Source organism: Carassius auratus, chromosome 10, assembly GCF_003368295.1.
Source record: "Carassius auratus strain Wakin chromosome 10, ASM336829v1, whole genome shotgun sequence".
Taxonomy (NCBI): domain Eukaryota; kingdom Metazoa; phylum Chordata; class Actinopteri; order Cypriniformes; family Cyprinidae; genus Carassius; species Carassius auratus.
This window is the reverse complement of record NC_039252.1, coordinates 3,593,338-3,618,142: the sequence shown is the minus strand read 5'-3', so window position 1 is coordinate 3,618,142 and position 24,805 is coordinate 3,593,338. Positions and strand designations below refer to the sequence as shown.

The following is a 24,805-nucleotide window of genomic DNA, read 5'->3' as shown; positions in this document are numbered from 1 at the left end:
AAAAATGGTGTAGCAGTCGGGGTGACTTTCCTGCAGCAAAATCACCAATAATACCTTCCACTAACTCTTCAGTTTACTTGATTTAACCATTTTAAGCATCTTTGGACTTTTGGAGGTAAAAATGTCATTGTTTGAGAGGAAACAAACAAATTAATCAATTAATCAATTTTAGATGAATACTGTTATGCTTACCAAAGTTTAATTATTTTAATATAGAAAAATAATAATAATAATAATAATAATAATAATAATAATAATAATAATAATAATAATAATAACTGATTTTCTAAAGATATATATTTTTTAATGTAGTAATAATACACTACAGTTTAAATTATGATTAAGTACCATACATGTGCTTAGGTACGTAAGTCAACACATCAACATAAGTGTACTTCTTAAAAGTAAAAAAAAAAAAAAAATATATATATATATATATATATATATATATATATATATATATATATATATATATATATATATATATATATATATATATAATTATTATTAATTATCCTCTTAATTATTATTATTATTAGAACGTGTGCTTTTTAAAAGTCTACTTAATGTATAAAAGAAACTGATAATAAAAAATAAAAAAAGTCATGAATTCAGTGCAATTAACTGCACTTTTAACAAGGCCACAGACACAAATGCATTGCATTGCAAACATGCCAGCCATATTGTTTATGCTATTCAGAGAATCTCGACACTCAAGGGGGCGATAGAGTTGCTTTCAAATGTGCTATTAAACTGAATGTGTTATTATTCAGCAGCCATATAAGCTTGTCTACAGTTTAGCAAACTGTGACTAAGTCGCTCAGCAAGATCCAAACTGTTGCTGCACCATGGCAGTGGTCAACCTACAAAAGAGATCCGGCCATAGAAAACAATTATTACAGGGTTCTTCAGTTCTGCTCTGAGGTTCATTTAGGATCGCAATGTTGCATTGCATAGAGAACTCAGCAATATTGGGTTTCTCTCCAGTTTATTCCAAAAAAATATAAAATGTAATATATTACACTACAAAAGACATTTACACAACAAAACACATAGCAGAAGGTAATAGACGAACAATCATTACATAGAAACTACTTTTTTTTTCTTTTTTGTGCTTTTCTTTCTTTCCCTGTTCTTCATTAGATCAAATATGATAAAAGATTCAAGAAACATAGCCATTATGTTGATAAAATGCATTTGTAATACGCAGCTTACCAACACCATGCATATCATTTTGTACTTTAAAAAAAAAAAAAATGTTTGGAAATAATTTGAATCACTCAATATCAGTGTTTTGTGCAAATATCAATGTAATCAGCATCATGTTTTCAGAGTGGTATGCTATATAAGGGTAAATTGTGTTTAACAAACCACTGTTTCTAACCAGAAAGGTTCTTAATTGTAGCTACATTTGACATTTACATGTGTGAAATAGATGTATTTTGTGTAACCACAATCATAAATGTCAAACGAAAGGCATAACTCTTTTATGTTTAGGACTATAACATAAAGTCATCCAGATGTACATATTCTGATTATAGAGCAAACATGCTTGTAAAACATAATCAATCTGGCTCTTCATTCTGGCAGATATGGGCAGTGGTTATGAGCAAATATCACTACAATAAACAACAGCCACAAATCTGAAAACGCTCAAGGATTTTGCAATATCAAAGCATGGTGTGTGGGTTGGTTAGATTCATGTTTTTCAGTCTACAGTATTATTTTGAAAATAAAATGGGGTTAAAACACATGTATAAATTCAAACTTAAGCCCATTTTTTTTTTTTTTTTACAAAGAGAATTTCAGTGCAAAATACAAAATGAAGGGTAACTGCATTGTGTAAAAGTTCCAAACCGATCTCACGGCAATTCGTTCATTTTTCACAAGGTGGCTTATTCGTACAAATTCGTACGACCACACTCGTACAATTTCATACGATTGTTGCCAAATCGTACGTATTTTACGAGTTGCAAAATTCGTATGAATTTGTACGGATTACCTACACCTAACCCCGCCCCTAAACCTAACCGTCACTGGGGTCGTATAAAATCGTACGAGTGAGGTCGTACAAATGCATACGAATAAGCCACCTCGTAAAATACGTACGAATTGGTCATGAGATAGCGTTGAAAAGTTCTTAGTATACTATAGTAACATTCATCGCAACAAATATCAAATACTCATTACTCATGAAAGAAAAGAAAAATAAAGGAAAAATCAACGCTGATTCAGGTTAATTGAACATTTGTAACTATCTGTCAATACACATGATTTTTGACTGTTATTAATTCTGATCAAACGAACCTTCAACTAGCTCCTCAATGATATCTTCAGATTTTCTTAATGTACTCACATAATCACAGGCACCTGAGTACTTTTCAGTCGACTAATTAAGGAGCATTATCTTGCTAAGATCAAATTTCAAGATATAAAAATGTAGGGAAAAAAAGAGTGGAATTTTATGCAATTTTTATGAGGTTTTAATAAAATACGGGACATACTTGAGCACTTATTAATACAATCTTGCGGCCTTTCAGTAGTTTTAATAGCATAATAATATCCTGTAATAATCATGGACCTAAAATATGGATAGAAACGACATAATTTCGGAAATTTGGTTTTGAATGATTCGTTTCTGACTATGATTCTTAACATTCAACATTTTTTTTTTTAAACCTATAAAATAGTCTCTATAATGCATGTGTGGCATGTTTTTGATTACCACAGACAGCCATTTCAACTTGTACCTCAGTGCACATATAAAATGAAAGACAATGGGATTAGAAGACAATAAACACTATTACATCTGGTATTTGAGAAGTTGGAAAAGGACACTGACAACTGAAAACATTAGCATGCTATTATCGTCATCTACTGTGTGCAATCCTTTTGCTGATGCTCTATAAAATGAGTCATTATGTTGATGAGCTGTCCAAACAGAGGTGTTCTTTACAATAATAAGAGCTTGTAAAGGAATAATTCACCATTAAAAATGAGTTTGTTTTTTCAACAGATTTGCTCAACAATGGCTCCTCTGCAGTGAATGGGTGCCGTCAGTGTCCCAACAGCTGCTTAAAACATCACAATAATAATTAATGGCTTATGAACTGTCACTTCTAATGAAATTATGAGTCTATAATCCATAATAGCACGTCCTTTAGTGGAAAAAGTCCATCTTTTTTTGTCTCTCACATCAAAATTCACCAACATATGTGTTTAGAGCTGCTTTGGATTATTTTCAATTGTAAACGGTGCTTGATCCATGCAGATTTTTCTCCTGATACAGCAGAAAAGCAATAATCCATCTTAGTGATGGATTTGTTTTTTTACAAACATGCAGCTTTTGGCCTTAAAAGATGTTAACCGATGGACTGGAGTTGTGTGAATCACCTGTGTACTGTATATTGTGATTTTTATTATTTTTTTATTTTTATGAGCTGTTTGGACTCTCATTCTGATGGCACCCATTCACTCCAGAGGATCCATTAGTGAGCAAGTGTTGTAATTATTCATTTCTACAAATCTGACGACGAAACAAGCTCATCTGCAAATTGTATGGCCTAAAGGTGAGTAAATATTTTAGAAATTTTCATTTTTAGGTTTACATACTCCTGTTATATTCCTGGACTATCTGTCTATTTACTGTAAATATACACAGTATAGTGCTTGTCTGTACACTGAGGGACGAGTCGAAATTAATGTCTACAGTAATCGACAGATAGAATTTTAACTTATTTTCACTGATTTTGCTAATGTCTGACATACCGAACCAACTTAAAGCCAACATGAAATTATATTCACAACCCATTTTACTTCAATAATGCCACATATTTCACTGTATCCGAATGCATTGTTATCTGCTTTTGTTGCTTATATAGATATTTTTGCAGCCTAGCTAATATCAGCCGAAAAAGAAAGTTGCTTCATATGGACAGAAAACAATTTTAATTTGTGCACAATAAAACCCAAAATTAGGAAAGAAAAATAGGGTCCATGTGCTTTCATGTTGACTTTAATATCCACCTAGCTGTGAAAACTGAGCAAGTCAATAATATGGGTAGCAAAATACAGTAGAGATCACACATCAAAAGTAAAACAATTGTTCATTTTCTATCTAAAGAAGCACTGAGAGGCAATATAAACATTTATTGACCGGACTGAATATACATAGTATGTTAGCCCACCTGTGCACTAAAGTATATCAACCTCACATGAACATGGATGGATGCATTTGAGCTCCACTTCAACTACGCAACTGTACACTATTTACACATAAAACACCAAAACTTCTGTGGAACGAAAATTAATTTGTGGTTTTGAAACGTGTCACATTTTAAAAAAAAAACAAATACATTTCTTCCGCCTTCGCGACACAGATATTGTGCAAAAGGAAAACGATCCTGTCCATTGCTTTGTCTTCTTATTGAAACACGGAAGCAACGATTTAGAAAGAAGTAAAATCAACATCAAGCTTGAAATCTACTATTGCTTTGTTTAACACTGCCATACGTTACCTCAGCTCGGGATATGACTTCAGTCTTCTTGTCTGATGTTGCCTCTGGTGAACTTCTGAGTGGAAAAAAAAACCTTCCAAGCTTAAACCGACTGCAGTCTCTTCCGGAGGTAATAATATTGTTGAATGAGGTCATGAAAAATGGAAAAATGGTATACATTCAGCCCAGAGACGCCTGATCCCGAGTCAGTGGTCCTACCTGGAGATGTGCCACACTTTTCCAAACAACCACTCAACATTTCAGTCACGTTCCTCCTGTCACTTTAGTTTGGAGGCTTTGCACAAACGAAACAGTGACCGTTTGTCCATCTATCCAGCCATTTTACTTGACTTTTGTTTTCATCAGTGTCAATTTTTTTCATTAAATAGTTCCGTTCAATAAATAAGTGTCTGTAGAAAGTGCTAGACTACTGCTGGAGGTTCCTCTGAGGCCGCTCTCAGATGGGTATAGTGGCGTTCATCATTTGGACTCGCATCTCCTGAATGCTGTTGAGGATCTTTTTCTGATGACCGGCTAAAGTGACTCCAACCCTCCGAAGATCTCTGCAAAAGAACAACAAATCAGGGATTTTGAGCTTTAACACATATCACTATAATGCAATGATTAAAAAACCCAGAGTCAGAGGTAAATAAGATTTATCTACTTGGACCGGACTAAACTTTAGGGATTCGAGTCACTTCAGATAATGAAAGTCATTTGTTTCAATTCTGTTTTTGTCTGTAAAAGCTACTTTTACAACTTTGTTTGTTTCTTTTAAAGAATAGAATTAAAGAATAGATCTTTAAAAATGTTGCTTCACAAATAACATTGTTGCTGTTCATTTACAAATCTGCGATAGCTAATCAAAATTAAACAGCATGTGGTTTGAACAATTATTGTTAACTAAAACTAAAGCAGAAAATATTAAATGTAGTTTACAAAATACCAACCAACCAACAATAAAGAAATAAATAAACAAATAAACTGGGGGGGAGGTGTCAAGTACTAAAATCACTAAAACTAAAATAAAAAAAGATAAATATTAAAACAAAATAATAAAATGGCAAAAGCACATAACACATTTACAAAGAAAAAAATACACAGAAACTGAAAAGAATAAGAATTACATTTAGTTAAAAAAAAAGCTGAACGGAAATATATAAAAATAAAATGACAAAAGCAAATAAATAAATAGATTAATTCATTCAAAAAGCTAACTGAAAATAATATTAATCACTACAGAACTAAATAAATAATACTAAAATAACAGTTTAAACAAATTGTATGTTCGTAAATGCCACGACTTTCTTTCTTTCATGGAACACAAACACAGATATTTTGCAGAAATTATAAACTGCTCATTTCCATACAACAAAAATGAATGGGTGAATAAAAGAAACAACATTTACTTTTCACTGAAACATTTCATTCAAAATCAAACCAGCTGTGGCACGTTAACATCCCAGATTAGAATTAGAGCAAAATTTGAAATAATCCTGATAATCCTGGTCTTTTTCTCACAAATGAAGGTCACCCTCGCCAGTCTCCTTTCATTTATTTCGTATTCAAAAGATTATTTTTTCTAAAAAATGTAATTAGAGTTAAACTCTACCCTTAACTATGTCTTTATTAGTGCATTCTATTCTGAAAGAACATAAAGATACATTGTGATTGTGAAAACACTTTGCCTAAATTACAGTTTATCATTCTGGCAACTCTTTAGCATTGTAAACTGAAGCAATTAACAGAAAGAGCATCCAAATTTCCCAGGATCAAAATACTCTCAATACACTTGTCAATACAATACACACATTTCTCAAAAGCGTGAAAGGCAAAGAGGCTCCATGACCTCCACAACAGATGACTTACTCCAAGGTCATTTGAGTGACGACTTCCAGAGAAGTGTATCCACTTTCCATGAAAAGCTCAGTGTATCGACCCATTTTTATGGCCTCTAACCATTCCTCCACCGATCTGAATACACAGCCCTCAGGGCTCCCATGCTCCACTAATAAATTGGACACTCTGTGGGAGAGACAGGTACAGTGGTGAACAAATTGATGTATAGAGCTTACATTACAGTTCTAGGTGAAGGCTGGATAATAATAATAATAATAATAATAATAATAATAATATAGTTTACAAATCTGAGCTGATTCAAAGAACAATACACAATCTAACAAGCTTCTGAAGTATATCCAACAATTATGATGCAAGTTCTCCCCTCAAAACATGTAATATGATATTAACTGTTATTAGACTGTAATAACTGTGTTATTATACTTTAATAACTGTGTTATTACACTGTAATAACTGCTATTGTAACGCTATACTATGCTATTGTACAAAAGTGTGTTACCAAACTGGAAATATTAGATTTCTTCACACACTTCTTCAAATAAACAACCTTTTATGATTAAACTCAAATTTCTTATCTACTTAATAACCATTTTCAATGGAATTTGAAAAAAAAAAAAAAAAATATGTATATATATAATTAAAAAGTATAATATAATTAAAAGCATTTTAAATGGAGTGTTTGCATGCACACATAATATTCAGAACAGATATATGTATGCGCTTCTAATTCTGCTTTCATATGCATGTTAAAATTAAATCACATTACGACTATACATATGAATATAATCAGTGATCTCTTGGCCACACTTGCTAATATTATCATCCAAGGCAAATAAAGAAAATTATGGTGCAATAACGCAGCTCCCCAAACATTCCCAGGCTCCAAATCAATTTCATATTAAACCTGGACATAACTGCATAACACAATTACAGATAATGGATGATTCCAACATGTAAGAATACGGACCAGAAATGTATTCGATTCGTATAATCGCAGTAATTGGAAGTCATTTGCACACTGTCACTTCTGTTTAACGCAACATTAAATCACGAAATGTTGTCACCAGTATCATTAAAGCTTGATTTCCTGTGACAGCCGTGTAGCAGGGTGGTTAACCCTCGGTTATCAATGCTTCACAGGCGTCACATCATTTGTGATCTCACAGTCGATGTTAATCCCATGCTGTAAGTAACAGTTCAATTAACATATACACTCTGATTGGGACAGTAAAGAACGAGAACAATGGAACACGAATAAACCAATAATGGCTTGTCGTCTACCTTTTCGATGGGTTAACTAGACCCTTGAGGCTGCTGGGATTGCGGATGAGTTTGTCCAGTAAGCTGACAATCTCCTCAAATTTGGGCCTGCTGTTCCTGTCTTTCTGCCAGGAGTCCATCATGAGATGATAGAGGGCGGTCGGACAGTCCATGGGGCCTGGCAGCCTGTAGTTCTCCTCCACCGCCTTTATCACCTGAGACAAACAGAAGAGATTGCAGGCATTTTACATCATGTTCCACAATAAATATATGATGTGCCTTCAGTGTCCGAACACGGATTGTTCTGCTTCATGAATTGTTGCTGAGAGCAGGTGGTGAATTTACACACTGACCTCGGCATCTACTGGCTGCTATAAATGAACAGACGTGTTTAGATGTAATGTGATGCTTTTTAGAGTACTGTTACGGCATTATTAATATTAATATAATAAACATGGTAACACTGTATTTTAAGGTGTCCTTGTTTACACGTTACATTACGGGTTACGGATCATAGGAGGGGAACAAGGAGAGAATCTTCTTAAACAAACTTATTTTAATAAATAGCCAAGGGAATACATTTCGGGAACACAGGTTATGACCATGGACGCAGAATAAAAAACTCTGAACAAAAGACTCTTTAAGTACACCACTAAATCAGGAGAAAGACGAGACACACCTGAAATCAAAAGAACAAATTAATAAAACACAGCTGGAAATGAATTCACATAACGGGGACAGGAAAAACCAAATAAGGAAACAAAAACAGGAGCATACACTCGACAATATGTATGTATATTTGTATATAGTATATAAGTAAACAATAAAGGCCTATATTATTAAAAAAAAAATGTTTGGAGTCAAATTGACTTTTTTATAAAAAAATATATATACATATTTATTTAGAAGGTAACAATATTTTACTATATTATTGTATTTATGAAATGCATTACAGCATTATTAATATTATTAATAAACAGAGTGACTGTTATTGTTATAATCTGTTTTTGTTTATTTTTCTGTGCTGTGTCTCCCTTCTCTTGCTTTGTTTGTTTCCATGGTTGTTGATTTAATTTGCTCCTTAGTCATTATTAGTTAACTATATATATATATATATATATATATATATATATATATATATATATATATTAGGGCTGTCAAAAATAGCGCGTTAACGACATTAATAAGTTGTTTGTCGTTAATTACGTCAATTACGTCAGTGTGACAAATTATTCAGGTCAGGAAAGTCTCGTCGATCTCTGAATTCTCAAGATAGTAAAAAACAGCGGCGAGCGCCGCGACGAAAAGACCGAAAAAACTTAAGGTTTTACCCCATTTACTCTCAAATACATTCATGCCAAGCTCGATAAACAGAGACGACTTTGGTAGTTGATACGCTGGAGCTTCTTCCTGTTATAGCAGTGATCCTCAAATCTGGCTCGCGAGATCCAGTTTCTTGCAGAGTTTAGCTCAGACTCCAATTAAACACACCTGCCTGTGATTTACTAATGATCCTAAAGACAATGATTAGCAGACTCATGCGTGTTTGATTAGGGTTAGAGCTAAACTTCGCAGGAAAGTGGATCTCGCGAGCCAGATTTGAGGATCACTGTGTTATAGCGTCCTGTGTTTCACACTGCGCATGCGCAGAACGCCTACATGCAATGCAGCGAAAATTACAGCTGTTTGGAAAAGCATATGCATTTTTACTTGGTTTTACTGGCACTTGAAGCCTTGTGGCGTGAAGTATTGTGGCAGAGCAAATGAACACCTCCAAAAAACAAGAGTGCCCAGAGTGCTGCTTATGTGATGGTGGCGCATGTTTGTGTTTCTGAGTTCATTCTTTCAAATTTCTCTATGCATAATTTCATAGATATGTGGCTATATTTAACCACTGGTTCACCTAAAACTCTTACACTATCTGTAGTTAAATGGCATGGTTTGATATAGTGCTCAGGTAAATTTGATCTAAGTAAATGTTAAACTTTTGAAATTCAGAAAAAAAGATCCACATGATGAAACAATACATGAAAATTATGTATCTGTGTCCTGTTATTTATCTTTTGGTATGCATTTCAGAAAAAAAAAAATGGTTAGGATTCAGGTGTAGTTGCAAATAGTGATTAATCATGATTAATCCACTGAAAATTCTGATTAATTTGATAAAAAAATTTGAATCATTTGACAGCCCTAATATATATATATACACACATATTATAAACATTTAAATGCTAGATTAAAAAGTTACTAGATGGTGGTGCGTCCACACACAGCGGCTTTTCTATCTCCCATCACAACGGTGTTTTTGTGTTTTTTGTCGCTGTGTTTTAGTACGTCTCTATTTCATCTACCTGTCTTTAAAACGCACATTGAGTCGTGAGTTTCTGCTCAGTGTCGGCAGAACCACATTTTTGAGTTAAACTCTGCGCATGCAGAAGAGCTGCGGGATCTCGGTCTGCTCCGGAGGCCTACACCATCACCGTCCCCCACTGCATCTCTCCCACAGCGGAGGCACCACAAGCAGAAGAGGAGTAAGCATGGAGGTATCCAGTCAAGACTAACGGCTAACCCACACAAGCCAGTTATCCCCACCATTGTACTGGCCAGCATACGCTCTTTGGACAATAAACTGGATTACATCCAACTACTATGCTCAACTCAGAGGACTGTGAGAGACCTGTTGTGTTTTTGTGTTCACGGAACCACAAAGTGTGCCGGACTACGCTATTCAGCTCAATCAGCTGACATGCTATCAAGTGGAGAGAGTTCAGAGGTGGATTTTGTGCTAACATCAATGATGCATGGTGCCGCAATGCTGTTGTGGTCTTCAAACACTGCTCACCCTTCGTGAAGTTAATGATTATTAAGTGCCGGCCATCCTATCCACCAAGGGAATACACAGCCATACTGCTTGTTACTGCATACATCGCTCCCAGCTCCAACAACAGCAACAGGAGCGAGAAACTAAATGAACTGTACCAGCACATCAGTGAGCAACAGACAGCCCACCCTGATGCTTTTCTCATCTTGGCTGGGGATTTCAACCATGCAGACTTAAAGAGTGTGTTCCCGAGAAATATCCCAACACATTAACTTTCTAACACGGGGGTAACAACTCTCTGGAGAAGGCCCTCCCCCTCCCCCGGATCAGTGCCTCAGACCACATCACTGTCATGCTAATGCCTGCATACAGACCACTCGTTAAAGTAGCCAAACCAAACAAATACAAGTGTGGACGGAAGGATCGCCAGAGGCTCTTCAAGACTGGAATATGTTTGAGCAGGCTGACACATATAATAACACCACAGACGTCTAAGAGTACTCCGAGACTGTCACTGCCTACATCACCATGTGTACTGAAGATGTAACAGTCACAAAGATCATCACTGTCCAGGCCATCCAGAAGCCGTGGATGACAGGGGAGGTCTACAGACACCTGAAAGCTCAGAACGCTGCCTCCAGAGCTGGAGATGAGGTGGGCCTGAGGACAGCTAGGGCCAACCTGTCCCGCGGCATAAGAACGTCTAAGAGACAGCACTCCAGGAGGATAGCCCATGCTCAATGGGTGACATGTCCGGTGAGTATGCTAGCCATGCAAGAACTGGGATGTTTTCAGCTTCCAGGAATTGTGTACAGATCCTTGCAACATGGGGCCATGCATTATCATGCTGCAACATGAGGAGATGGTCTTGTATAAATGGCACAACAATTGTCCTCTGGATCTCGTCACATTATCTCTGTGCATTCAAAATGCAGTCAGGTCGAGGCCCCGATGAGGATGAAGAGGAGGTAGATGAGCTTCACTGAGACTGTTTCTGACAGTTTGTGCAGAAATTCTTTGCTTATGCAAACTGATTGTTGCAGCATCTGGTCTTTTTAGAAAACTGCTCATTTTAGAGTGGCCTTTCATCGTGGCCAGCCTAAGGCTCACCTGTGCAATAATCATGCTGTCTAATCGGGATCTTGATATGCCACACCTGTGAGGTGGATGGATTATCTCGACAAAGGAGAAGTGCTCACTAACACAGTTTTAGACAGATTTGTGAACAATATTTGAGAGAAATTGGCCTTTTGTGTACACAGAACAAGTCTTAGATCTTTGAGTTCAGCTCATGAAAAATGGGGGCAAAAACAAAAGTGTTGTGTTTATAATTGTGTTCAACTTACTATTTAGTCAATAAATACTGCTATTTGTATTAATTTGATAAAAAAATACAGTATATATATTAGACGGTATATATATATATATATATATATATATATATATATATATATATATATATATAGCTATATAAATATTAAGCAGCTGAACAATTTTCAACATTGATAATCAGAAATTAATGTTTCACAATATTACCGTTTTTACTGCCTTCTTGATGAAATATATGCAACACTGGTGAGCCTAGGAATCATGTATTGAATGGTATATAGAACGTGTTTTTGGTAGTGTACCAGTTGACAGATATTATATATAAATAACGAAGATGTCTTATTGCCTTACAGGGTAAATACAATATGTCTATTAGATCAGTTTTATTTTTTCTGCGTTTCAGAAACTGGCAACAGAAATCAGAGCCATGAATCAACAAAGAGCATCTTCTCTCTAAAATGCCTCTCGCTCCCACATCACAGAAAGCAGCAGCAGCTCAGAAGGCAATCCCTCGCGGAAAACACTCAGAGAGAGAAAACACAGACAGAGAAAGAGACCAACTGACAGACAGACAGAGCCAGAGAAACACACCAGCATCTAGCTGAGCAGATGAAGCCGAGATCTAAAGGGGGAACCCTCAAGAAACCGCTAAATAAAACATCAAATAGCTCTCCCTTCCCAAGCGTGTCTGAAACAGATTAATGATGGAGCACAGAATGAGATGTAAGGCGCCGATGAAGCCATCACTGGCAACTGAAAAGGAGGAAAAAAGGTCAGTTGTGCTTGATAAAACCATGACTGCTATGTGCACCTCCTTCTGGGATATGCTGGAAAAACTTAGGCATCGCCTTGTGTTTCATCTCTGCCTGCAAATATACTTGTCATCTCATCCGCTGACATATGACATGCACATCTACATAACAAAAGACAGAGAGGCGGCTGTTTGCCGTGTACTGTGTGTTTTTTTTTTTTTTTTTTGTTCAATATCTGAGGCTGCGGTTGTTTAATAATTGTAAAAAAAAAAGATTCTTGTGATTTGTATTGCCTTTGCTGCATTAATATTTATGGCTATTTGTATTTAAAATGTAAAAGTATGATTAAGTTTACTTGGATAGACACTGATACATACATACAAGTATATATACATATATATATATATATATATATATATATATATATATATATATATATATATATATATATATATATATATATATATATAAAGAAATTTTGTAAGTTTGTAAGTTTTTTTTTTTCTGTTCTCATTAGATCTTAGCGTGGTTGTTGTTGCTAGAAAACACTGTTTTGATTACTGAGTTTACCGTGGTAAAGTAAGGCGTGGCCAGCTGACTTCACTAATGAGTAATCAGGTGAGTATAAAATCGGTTTGATCATCGCAGCAGCCATTGTGTTAAGACCAACAAGTGCAAAGACCATCGAATCTACCTGCGTGAGTCCCTGCATGAGTCCCTGCGTGACACCATACTCAAGGCACTTGGGTATTGCTTTTCTTCCCTTTCTTTACTTTTTGTACAGCTTGTTCTCATATAGTTTAGGCAATTGTACTCACTATGTTCTTTCAAATCTCTACTTTTACTACTAACACTCGGAAAGCAAACACTATGTTGGAGGCAGCCTGTCCCTAAGTCCTCTACTACTTTACTCTCTATTCCATGTGGTCTCTGGAACTGCCATTCTGCTGTAAACAAAGTAGAATTTTTTAATTCTATTGCTACTCATTCCAGTCCCAACCTCATGGCCCTAACTGAGACTTGGATCAAACCCGAGGACACTGCCACTCCTGCAGCCCTCTCCACTAATGTCACTATTTCCCAAACCCCTTGTAGGATTGGCAGGGCTGGAGATACCGGTCTTCTTATCTCAAATGAATGGAAATTACTATTACCTACCCTGTTAAAATCCACTTTGTTGTTGTTTATCGTTCCCCAGGTAAACTGGGTAAATTCTTGGAAGAGTTATGTGTTACTATCAAACTTTCCTGAGGATGGTACTCCTCTGGTACTGCTCAGTGACTTCAACATCCACCTAGAAAAACCCCAGGCCCCTGACTTCAACAATCTGCTCGCCTCATTTTATCTCAAACGAGTGTCTACTACGGCTACTCACAAATCATATAACCAAAAAGACCTCATCTACACACACTATTCCTCCACTGACAACACTTTATTTACTCCATTACACACCTCAGACCACTTCCTCATCACTTCTAACCTCACACTAACTCCTGACAAGGCACACACTCCTCCGCACATCACCTTTCGGCATAACCTACGCTCACTCTCTTCCTCTCGCCTATCCTCTGTGGTTTCATCCTCACTTCCTTCACCCTCTCAGTTTCCAGGACTGGACACAAATAGTGCTACTGACACTATCTACTCCACTCTAACATCTTGCTTAGATAACCGTTGCCCCCTTTCATCAAGACCAGCACATACTACCCCCACCAGATCCTCCTGTCCACCCTCATGAAGATGGGCATCTCAGGAACTGCGCTCCAATGGTTCAAGTCTTACCTCTCAGGTAGGTCTTTCAGGGTGTCTTGGAAGGGTGAGATTGCTAAGTCACAACTTCTTGCAACTGGGTTTCCTCAAGGCTCAGTGCTTGGACCTATTCTCTTCTCTTCTCCATCTATATGTCATCATTAAGATCTGTCATTCAAAAGCATGGGTTTTCTTATCACTGCAATGCTGATGACACTCAACTCTACTTCTCATTCCAACCAGATGATCCGACAGTAGGTGTACTCATTGCAGCCTATCTGAGAGACGTTTCTAGTTGGATGAGGGACCTTCACCTTCAACTCAACCTTACTAAGACAGAACTGCTCGTGGTCTGTGCTAACCCAGCACTTCATCACAACTTATCTATACAGCAGGGTTCGTCAACCGTAAGTCTGACAGGACAGCCAGGAACCTTGGAGTTGTGATTGATGATCAGTTAAGCTTCACAGACCATATTGCTACAATGGCCCAGTCCTGCAGATTTGTCTTATACATCATTAGGAAGATTGAACGCTTCTTATTAGAGCAAGATGCACAAATCCTTGTCCAAGCTCTTGTTCTCTTCAGACTGGACAGTTGTAATGCTTGGTGGGCCTTCCCACATGTACCATCAAGCCTCTGCAAATGTTCCAAAATGCAGCAGCAAAAGTGGTCTTTAATGAGCTGATAAAAGCTCAAGTTGCATCTCTCTTCATCAGTTTACACTGGCTACCAGTAGCTACCTAAACTAGAATACTACTCCAGAAACTTGCGTTCTGCAAGTGAATGACGCCCGTGTGGTGCCATCCCAACGAGGCACCAAAGCACTATCACAGACCTTTTCCTGGACTGTGCCCAGCTGGTGGAATGACCTCCCAATTGAGTCTTTGGCCATTTTCAAAAAAACTTCTAAAGACACACATTTTTTTTTTTTTTCGCCAGCACCTGACAAAGTAATACTAGCACCTTTTCTATTTTGTTCTCTTCTATAAAAAAAAAAAAAAAACAACCTTGCAATGTGTACTGTGCTGGACTAACTGAGACATGTCACGGCACATGTATCATGTTGCTCTCTTGCTCGTCTGATTGCTTCCATTGTTCTCCTCATTTGTAAGTAGCTTTGGTTAAATGCTTTGGTAAGCGCTATGTTCAAGTAGAGAATGTTCAAGTAGAGAACAGAAAAATGTTATGTTGTAATAATATTTCAAATTATTACTGTTTTATTGTATTTTGTATTAAATAAATGCAGGTTTTTTTACTGTTTACTTGAATTATGAAAACAATATTTACTTAAGAAAATCTTGAATACTAATTTGTTAATATTTATATAAATATTTTGCTTTAAAAATAATATATTTATTTAAATTTAAGTTATTTAAGTTTTATTTATTTATAGTTTAATATCCCTGGTAAACACTTTTCTAAGCTGTTCATATGTTATTATTTACTGTATGATTTAGTGTCTATCCAGTGAGATCATGCTTTTATTTAGGCCGAGACAATAGATGATGTTAGCTTCTGGTAAATGCTACTATACATAATGTCTTTTAAAGAAACTCTATGCCTGAGTCGAACTCCATTATGCCAGCAGATTTCTGTCCACAGAGAGCTGATGCTCTTTCTGTGCAGAGTAAAATTCTTGTGGCCAAAACCTGAAACTCCCGTTTTCAACCCAAATATCCGTTACCCAGCATCCTGTGTGTTCCTATTCTGCTGTTGAGCAGGTGACCTTTGACTGGACCACAGGCAGATGTACCGCGGTGGGAGAAAGAGTTTATACAGCCCCAACCCAACCCCAAAATCGGCATGGATCTCCCCCGCTGATGGTGTTCGATATGTCAGTTCAGCTCAGATTTTACCCTCACTTTCTGATCTATTTATAGACATCAGCATTCTATGGCTCTCATTTCCCCTAAGGCAAATACGAGAGAGCATGCGAGCGCTTAAAACGGCCATGGGAAGCAATTATTGTGGTGTAGTGTTAAAAGACTGCAGGGGAAAACTGCACTTTGGCTTCACTGCTGCCCAGAGACTGAATCGTTTTATAAATGTATGCCATATCATCACCTGATATACCATATTGCTATATTTCCAAAAAATAACTTGTGTCAAGTGACTCAATTTCAAAGTAATTGCGCTTTAATTGTGGCTAAGAAATTACCCTCCAAAATATCACTTAATGTAATTGTGTTAAATTAGAAAAACACTGAATAGGCAATTATATTTAAGTGTGTAAATATGGAATTATTTTTTAAATAAAACAATACTCAATATTAAACAACAACCACCAGTAGGTGGCCCCAAGTCACAGTCTTAATAAACAGGTAATTCAGCATGCATTCAGCTGATTCGTTCATAAACAAATCAAATGACTGTCTTTATGAATGAGTCATTGAATTATTCACTCACTCAATTTGTTCAAACAGCCAATTCATTCAGAAACAAAGCGACTGTCTTTATGAATGAGTCATTGAATCATTCACCACTCGATTACATTTTTTTAATTAATTCAGTAACAAAACACCGCAGTGTGTTGCTGTAAATGACAAGTGGACAACTGACTAGAACTATTTTATTTTGCGAAGTTGAACAAATAAGACCATTTATGAACTGCAGTTGAATAGAATTTTGGGCTCATTTCGACTTACGTCTTGATTGCTCATCTCCCAGTATGGTCTCTCTCCATACGACATCACTTCCCACATCACGATGCCGTAGCTCCACACGTCACTGGCTGAGGTGAACTTCCTGTAGGCAATGGCCTCAGGAGCCGTCCACCTGATGGGGATCTTTCCTCCCTGCAAGACAAAACAGCTTGCTGAAATCTCACATTGTCTCACATCAGAAACGTGTCTTGTCAGAGCATCTTAACGGGTGATTATTGCTGGGAAAGAATGGTGTCAGGCTGTGAAATGTGACAGGAAGCATTAGGTCTGTGGATGGCTGCTGCATGCTAATCGCTAATTGACTGTCCCGGTGTTAGTACTCTCAGTCTCTGACGGCACTGAGGAGACATGTCTTAATTTACTTTGTCGACAGTTCATACAGCCATAAAATGCATCCCTCAGTGTTACTTTGACACACCAACACAAGAAACATACGACAAAGAGCACTATGCTATGCTAATTATGACAGCCACCATCAAACCTCTAATTATCCTCTTTCAGAACAAGGCAGCTCCATTTTCAGGGCTCAATAATAATTAGTTCTCACTGTGGAATACATTTCTTCTTGCTGTGACCAAATTTCACTTGTTCTGAGGCAAAAAATAAATAAATGAATAAATAAAAAAAAACCTTCTGTCTGTATTAGCAACATATAAGTGTCATATTATAGGCAATAGATTTAACAGGCATAAATTATGGCCACTGGCAGTGTAATTTGCTCATGCTATCTGGGGCCGGATTCACAAAACATTTTTAAAAATAAAATACATTTTAACTAGTATTTTCTATTTGCTTCCATTTACAACACTTGCATACATGACTCTTTCTTTCTAGAGACAGAGCGAGAAAAACAGTGGAAATGAATACATTTAAAAAATCTTTTCTGAAGAAAAAAAATGCTCCTTAAAAACAAGATTTTTATATGTTTATTACATCAATCTCATGCTGTGCAAAAACATGGACTTAGAGGTAATCGCTGAGCTAACTGAGTCTTTGGCAACAACATTATAAACATTACCACAGCCTGTCATGTTAAGACAGTTCTTGAGAATTATAATAAAAAAAAAGAACTTAGTAACATTCTATCGAACATTTAAGAATGAGTATTAAACTCCTGCCATGCCATTCACAAAGAAAATAATGTGTGCTTGTTATGATTATTACATTTATTTGTGGGCTGTGCAAAAACAGTCTTTGAGGTATTTTTCATTAGATTTATGAGCAAGTGACAAAATCTTCCATACAATCAGATACAGTAACACCAAATCCTGATTTAAGAATTGTACTTCTAAAAAAACATTATTTTATTTTATTTTATTTTGAATCTGGCCCCTGGAATTATTTTAGCACCCTTCAGTAAAATAGTTCTATAAATCAGTGAATTGCTATCGAAGACATGCAATTCTGACTTCGCAGGTCAATTCAGTACGAAAGATTATTTTTTGCAAGAAGAAAAGACAGAATAGTAATATAAAACGCAACTGTGAGAATATAAGTCATAACTGTGAGATGCAGACTTCCAATTGTGAGAAAAATACTCAGTATTTTGAGATATAAACTCACAATTGCAATCAAAAAAAGTAAGTTGTGAGATGTAAACTTTACAAATTTTCTTGCGAAATATACATTTAATTTGGACAATTCTATGGCGGAAATGAGCATCTGTAGTTCAGGGTTCGTTCATAGTTCTAAGTTGTGGAGGATGCAGCACATGATTTGTAGTGTAACGTCCCTAAATGCACTCTGCGACAGAAGTGTCCAGCTTAATATGTTACTGCAAGAGAGCAGGAAGACAACAGTATCGCAAAGTGCTAGAAGCACTGGGTTTGAATACAGGCTTAAAACAAAACCCTGCTGCAAGGTAGCTAATAGATGGGAGGTGTAGTAGGTTAGCTGTTAGCGTGACTCATCGTTTATCCTCTGTAGCACGTACGCGGGTTGTGTAGGCCGCCTCTGGGTCGTCCTCCAGCACTCTGGACAAGCCGAAGTCGGACACCTTACACACCAGGTTGCTGTTGACCAGGATGTTGCGGGCAGCCAGGTCACGGTGCACATAGCCCATCTCAGAGAGGTAGCGCATGCCAGAAGCAATGCCACGCAGCATGCCGACCAACTGGATGACAGTGAACTGACCGTCATTCTTCTGTTGGAGCAGGAAAGACAGAGTGTTGACTTCAGAAACAATGAATAACTGTACAAACTGAGTCATTACTTGGGTAGAGCACTTTGTGTCTGCATTTGATGAAGTGCACACAAAAATCTGGTATTATAATTTCAATTATATCGGGTAATATAATTTCAAAGATAATTATAAATAAGTAATATTATATATATATATATATATATATATATATATATATATATATATATATATATATATATATATATATATATATAAGCAACATGACCAAATAAGGAAACACAGGAAGGTACATGAGGAGCAAAACACACATAAAAGAAATATATATATATACAATATTAAATATGCATGGATTTTCTTATTCATAAAACACATTAGCAAGACTTTAATAACAACACTTCACAGATTCACAGAATGACTACTATTTATTGTACTTCCATAAAGCAGAGAATGTACCTTCAAAAAGGTGTCCAGGGATCCATTCTCCATATATTCTGTTATTATCATCACTGGTTTACCTTACAGAAATAAATCACACAGATTTCAGCTTCAAGGTCATTGTTGGGTTAATATTATGTGCCACTGCCTTCATTAACCTGGTAACATACAAGATGTGTTAACTGCTTTTATTTAAATCTAAAACATTATTTAACATTGCTGAATCAAACTAAACAACAAAACTAAACAGAAGGGTAAAATAAAAATAAAAGTTTTGGTTTAGAAAATATATATGTGTGAACTGTTTGTATATGCATATAAACGCACAAATACAGTATATATTTTGAAAATATTTACATGTATTTACTTGTTCATATTTATATTCATATTCATATAATTTATATTATATAAATATCTAAAGAACATTTTTCTATCTATCTATCTATCTATCTATCTATCTATCTATCTATCTATCTATCTATCTATCTATCTATATGCTATCTATATGCATATGTGTGTTTTTTATATATACATAATTATATACATAGTACACACAAATATATTCTGTAAACAAAAACTCATATATCGGATGCGATTAATCATGATTAATCGTTTGACAGCACTAGAATAAACAGCTATTTAAGATAACAATTGTAGGTTAACACTTTTAACAGTGTAAAAATGAAACATAAATTTTCAAAAGCAATCCTAATCAAAAGCATCCCGGCACTCACTCTTGGTGACGACCCCCTTGAGGTGGATGATGTTGGGATGCTCAAACTGGCCCATGATGCTGGCTTCGCCCAGGAAGTCCCTCCTCTGCTTCTCGGTGTAACCGGCTTTCAGAGTTTTAATGGCCACTGGGATCTCTCTCTTCCCTGGCAGCCGCAGCAAACCGCTGCACACCTCACCGAACTCACCTGCAGCCGCAAGCAGAGCCATCAGTGAACCGCGGCAGCAAAGAGCCAGACAATGAAACGCCTCATTGTGCCCGGGCAGATTTCCCTTGCGAAGCCACAAAGTGCAAATCTACTGAGGAATGAACTCGCTTCCTTCTGAATGAATAAGGTCTGGCACTGAATGCCTGTATATATAATACAACACTTTCAGAGCAGGATTTTAAACTGAATGTTTAGCCCAAGCCTCTTGTATTAAGGATGTAAGAGAATAATGAACTAAAATAAAGAGTCTGTCAAGAAAGCTTCTCAGTTTGATCTCATACAAACACTGCACAGATGAGATTTGAAAACCAAACCATCTCACATCCTCCTCCTCAGCAGCGAATGCTTCTCATGTAAGCTAATTGTACTTCTGGTCCTGAGGCCTGTTTTGTTTTAGTTGCTCATAACTCACTCACCGGCTCCAATAACCCGCTCGATGGTGATACAGGACACATCAATCTCCTTGGCAAACTCGTGGACGGCCTGGTTGGGATCTTCGTAGGTGTGAGGATCGATATACGTGCGGACCGCTGGGAATTTGACTGCGATGAAGAGAGAGGGGAGGAAATGTTGAATCCCGGCCCCTCACGGCCCTGGGGTTGGGTTATGTGATGCAATGCGAGAGAGTTTGCTGCTTGAGGTTTCATCTCTAGAGACCCTGTTTGTTCCTCCCTGCTGCGCCAAGCACAACATGTTGATGGATTGCTTTAGGACTACATAATAAGAATCCACTAAAATATGCCACACGTCTGTGTGCCACTGTATTATTGGATACGTGTTTAGTGTGGTTGTAGCCTAATGGGCCAGGGAGGTTTTCGGGTTACAAATGGGTGTCCCGGTAACTGCAATTCTACTAAACAAAGAATATAAGTCTATGGGATTTTTCCATCAGTCTTTCTATCGCTAATCAGTGAATGATAATAATAATAATTATGACTATCATTAATACTTGACAGGAAAATTATTTATATTCTATATATGTTTTCTGTTTGCATGGTAATATTTATGTATTATATATGCATGATATAATTAAAATAGAAATAGTATTTTATGCATTGTATAACTGTAACAATAATAATAATAATAATAAATGTTAAAATTAAAATAATTCATGGCCAGCATTCCTGACGTCATTTTTAAGCTTACGATAAGATGAGACTAGCCCACTGAACTCTGTTTGAACCCAGACGCGTCTGTCTGTTTCAGTTAGACTTACTGTGTCCATTGTGGAAGTGCATCTTCTCCTCGTCCGGATCTTGCTTGGCTTTACTGTAGCCACAACGTCTGTGGAAAAAAAAGAGCTATTTTACTCTTGGTACAGCACGGTTTTCCTTTCTCTAAAAGCCATTTCCCTGCACTCATTTCCTTAATTGAACAGGCTGGCAGAGAGAGACAGGGTAGTAAACAGAAAGAATACGGGATTGTAATGGTTTTATCTGCTTTCAGCACCATAATCCTCCAGAGAGGACTATCCAAACACGCACTCTTGCGGTATGACAGCAGTCGTAAGCGAACCCAATGCATCACAGCTTTATCTGCCAGTGGAGTGTTTGTATGTGTGAAATGAGCAAGTGGACATTCACACACAAGGAACTGCAGAAACAAGGTGATACCCGCTTCTGATCTCAGATACAGACATCAGGGTAAAATTATTTGATTACCTGTTGATGATCACTGTATGTTATCTTGTATTTCGCAAAAAAAAAAAAAAAAGACGAGTGAAAACACAATTATTAGTGCATAATATATATATATATATATATATATATATATATATATATATATATATATATATATATATATATATATATATATTATAAATATTTTATTACTGATTTGAAAGCACTGACATAAAGTTATATGATAGAAATTATTAACCTTAATTAAATTTAGTTTAATTAGTAAAATTTAATTTGATCACAATTTTAAGATTTAAACTTAACTAGATTATAACTAGATTTAAAATGGAAAATGAATGAATGGATGAATGAACTTTATTAATAAACTTACGTATAATAATATAATAAACTAACTTTATAAAGATAAAACTTTATATGATAAAAACTGATAAAACACTGATACTAAAATTTTATATTCAGTGATACACAAATATAGTGTATGTGCATATTGCCTACTGTTGCCTTGTCAGCTTTTATTATATATAATGCAGTACACTAGTATTTCATTATAAGTTCTCTATACAGTTTATAAAATAGCATTTACCGGATGCTTACTATGAATGTCAGTTTATGGCCCAGTTATGTACAATTCCAAACAAGCCATTTCCCTTTCAGGCCAACCCTGCTCTGTTTAGGGGTATACTGTAACCAGTTGTTTTTATGTGTGTGTGTTTTGTCTGTGTGTATCCCGTGGGATTTGGCTGTATGTCTGCAGCCTCAGGGGAGATATACATGCAGAGCTGATGAGTTTGACCAGCATGCAAACCCTGAAGCCCAGCCACTTACTTTGCTCTACTTTCTTCTGATGAATTTGATTGGACATCTGTGCTGTTACTCAATCTGACATATTAAGCTACTAAACCAAAATCCTAACTGGAAGAAAAGCTACTCTTCAGAGTAGTATAAGCTTTATTTGTTTATAAGGCTGCATGTATTTAATTAAAATACATAGCAAAAATGCTGCCGAAAATTCAGCTTTGCATCAAAGGGACAAATTGCATTTAAAATATATTCATATAGAAAACAGCTATTTTAAATTGTAATACTTTTTCAACACATTACTGTTCTTACCAACTTAGTAAGCATAAAATAAGCATTTTAATGGACCAGTAATCAAGGTACATGTTAAATTGATCAAAAAAGTGTCAGTAAATATATTATATATATATTAACATAATGCAAAAAAATAAATAAAAAAAAAGCTATTTGTATACTGTCTTTACATTCAACAAACATATATAAAAGCATCATAATATGTAATGATATGCAGATATCATCAACTGTTTTCAATAGCGATCATATTTATTTATTTATTAGTTAGTTTGTTTATTTATTTATATTTATTTATTTATTTATTTATTTGAGCAGCAAATCATATTGGAATGATTTCTGAAAGATCATGTAAAACTGAAGACTGGGATAATGAAGCTGAAATTCAGCTTTGCATTACAGAAATACATCAATTTTCACAATATATTAAATTAGAAAACTGTTATTTTAAATAATATAATATAATATAATATAATATAATATAATATAATATAATATAATATAATATAATATAATATAATATAATATAATATAATATAATTTGGGCTGTGTTCAACCAAGTCTCTGCCTTTCTCACACATAACAACCTCCTTAAAAGCAACCAGTCTGGTTTTAGAAGTGGATATTCAACCGATATTGCCTTGCTCTCAGTTGTTGAAACCCTAAGACTGGCAAGAGCAGATTCCAAATCTTCAATACTTATCTTCCTGGATCTGTCCGTTGCTTTTGAAATGGTTAACCACCAGATCCTCCTGTCAGCCATATTGGCAAAGGGCATCTCAGGAACCACACTCCAGTGGTTTGAGCCTTACCTCTCAGATAGGTCCTTTAAAGTATCTTGGAGAGGTGAGGTGTCCAAGTCGCAACATCTAACTACTGGGGTGCCTCAGGGCTCTGTTCTTGGACCACTTCTCTTTTCTGTCTACATGGCATCACTAGGTTCTGTCATTCAGAAACATGGCTTTTCATATCACTGCTATGCTGATGACACTCAACTTTACTTCTCATTCCATCCTGATGATCCGATGGTAGCTACTCACGTCACAGCTTGTTTAACAGACATCTGTGGCTGGATGAAAGCCAAGAAAGAACTGTTTAGGGTTCCATCAAACCCATCGTTTCATCGCAAGTTCACCATCCAGTTAGGCACATTAACCACAACTCCTTCAAAAACAGCCAGAAACCTTGGAGTTGTAAATGATGATCAGCTGACGTTCTCAGGTCACATAGCTTAAACTGCCCAGTCCTGCAGATTTGCTTTATTCAACATCAAAAAGATCATTAAGTTAACTGAGACTTGTTATAGCACTTGCATATCATTGTTCTTTTGTTGAATTTGATTGCTTCCGTTGTCCTCATTTGTAAGTCGCTTTGTATAAAAGTGTCTGCTAATAATATTCCTGGTATTTTGGGTAAAATAAATGTAAAGTTAATAATAAAGTTTGAATTTGTGTACATTCTCAGCCATTGTCCTTGACTCAACTCAAAGTCCTCACAGTATCACCTTAAAAAATGTCTGCGTGAATGGTATTCTGACAGTTTTACTAACAGCCCTGTCCAACAGGAGCTTGTTCTCCAGATAGTCTGCTGTAATGGCCTTCTGATGGAGCCCTGTAGCTCATTC

General features: G+C 36.1%; 1 protein-coding gene across 2 annotated transcripts in view; it reads right to left on the bottom strand.

The window, feature by feature from the left end:
• Window positions 1-3,998: 3,998 nt before the first annotated feature.
• The window catches only part of epha5 (EPH receptor A5), an 82,287-nt gene continuing 61,480 nt past the window's right edge, over window positions 3,999-24,805 (bottom strand). For both annotated transcript variants that reach the window (XM_026273227.1, XM_026273228.1), the window contains exons 9-17: window positions 21,669-21,736; window positions 20,869-20,994; window positions 20,246-20,431; window positions 19,530-19,591; window positions 18,867-19,076; window positions 16,916-17,065; window positions 7,638-7,831; window positions 6,366-6,521; window positions 3,999-5,059 (exon numbers count right to left, since the gene is read on the bottom strand). In XM_026273227.1, coding sequence (XP_026129012.1) covers window positions 4,954-5,059; window positions 6,366-6,521; window positions 7,638-7,831; window positions 16,916-17,065; window positions 18,867-19,076; window positions 19,530-19,591; window positions 20,246-20,431; window positions 20,869-20,994; window positions 21,669-21,736 — 1,258 coding nt within the window. In that variant the 3' untranslated portion in view covers window positions 3,999-4,953. The remainder of the gene's footprint in view (window positions 5,060-6,365; window positions 6,522-7,637; window positions 7,832-16,915; window positions 17,066-18,866; window positions 19,077-19,529; window positions 19,592-20,245; window positions 20,432-20,868; window positions 20,995-21,668; window positions 21,737-24,805) is intronic.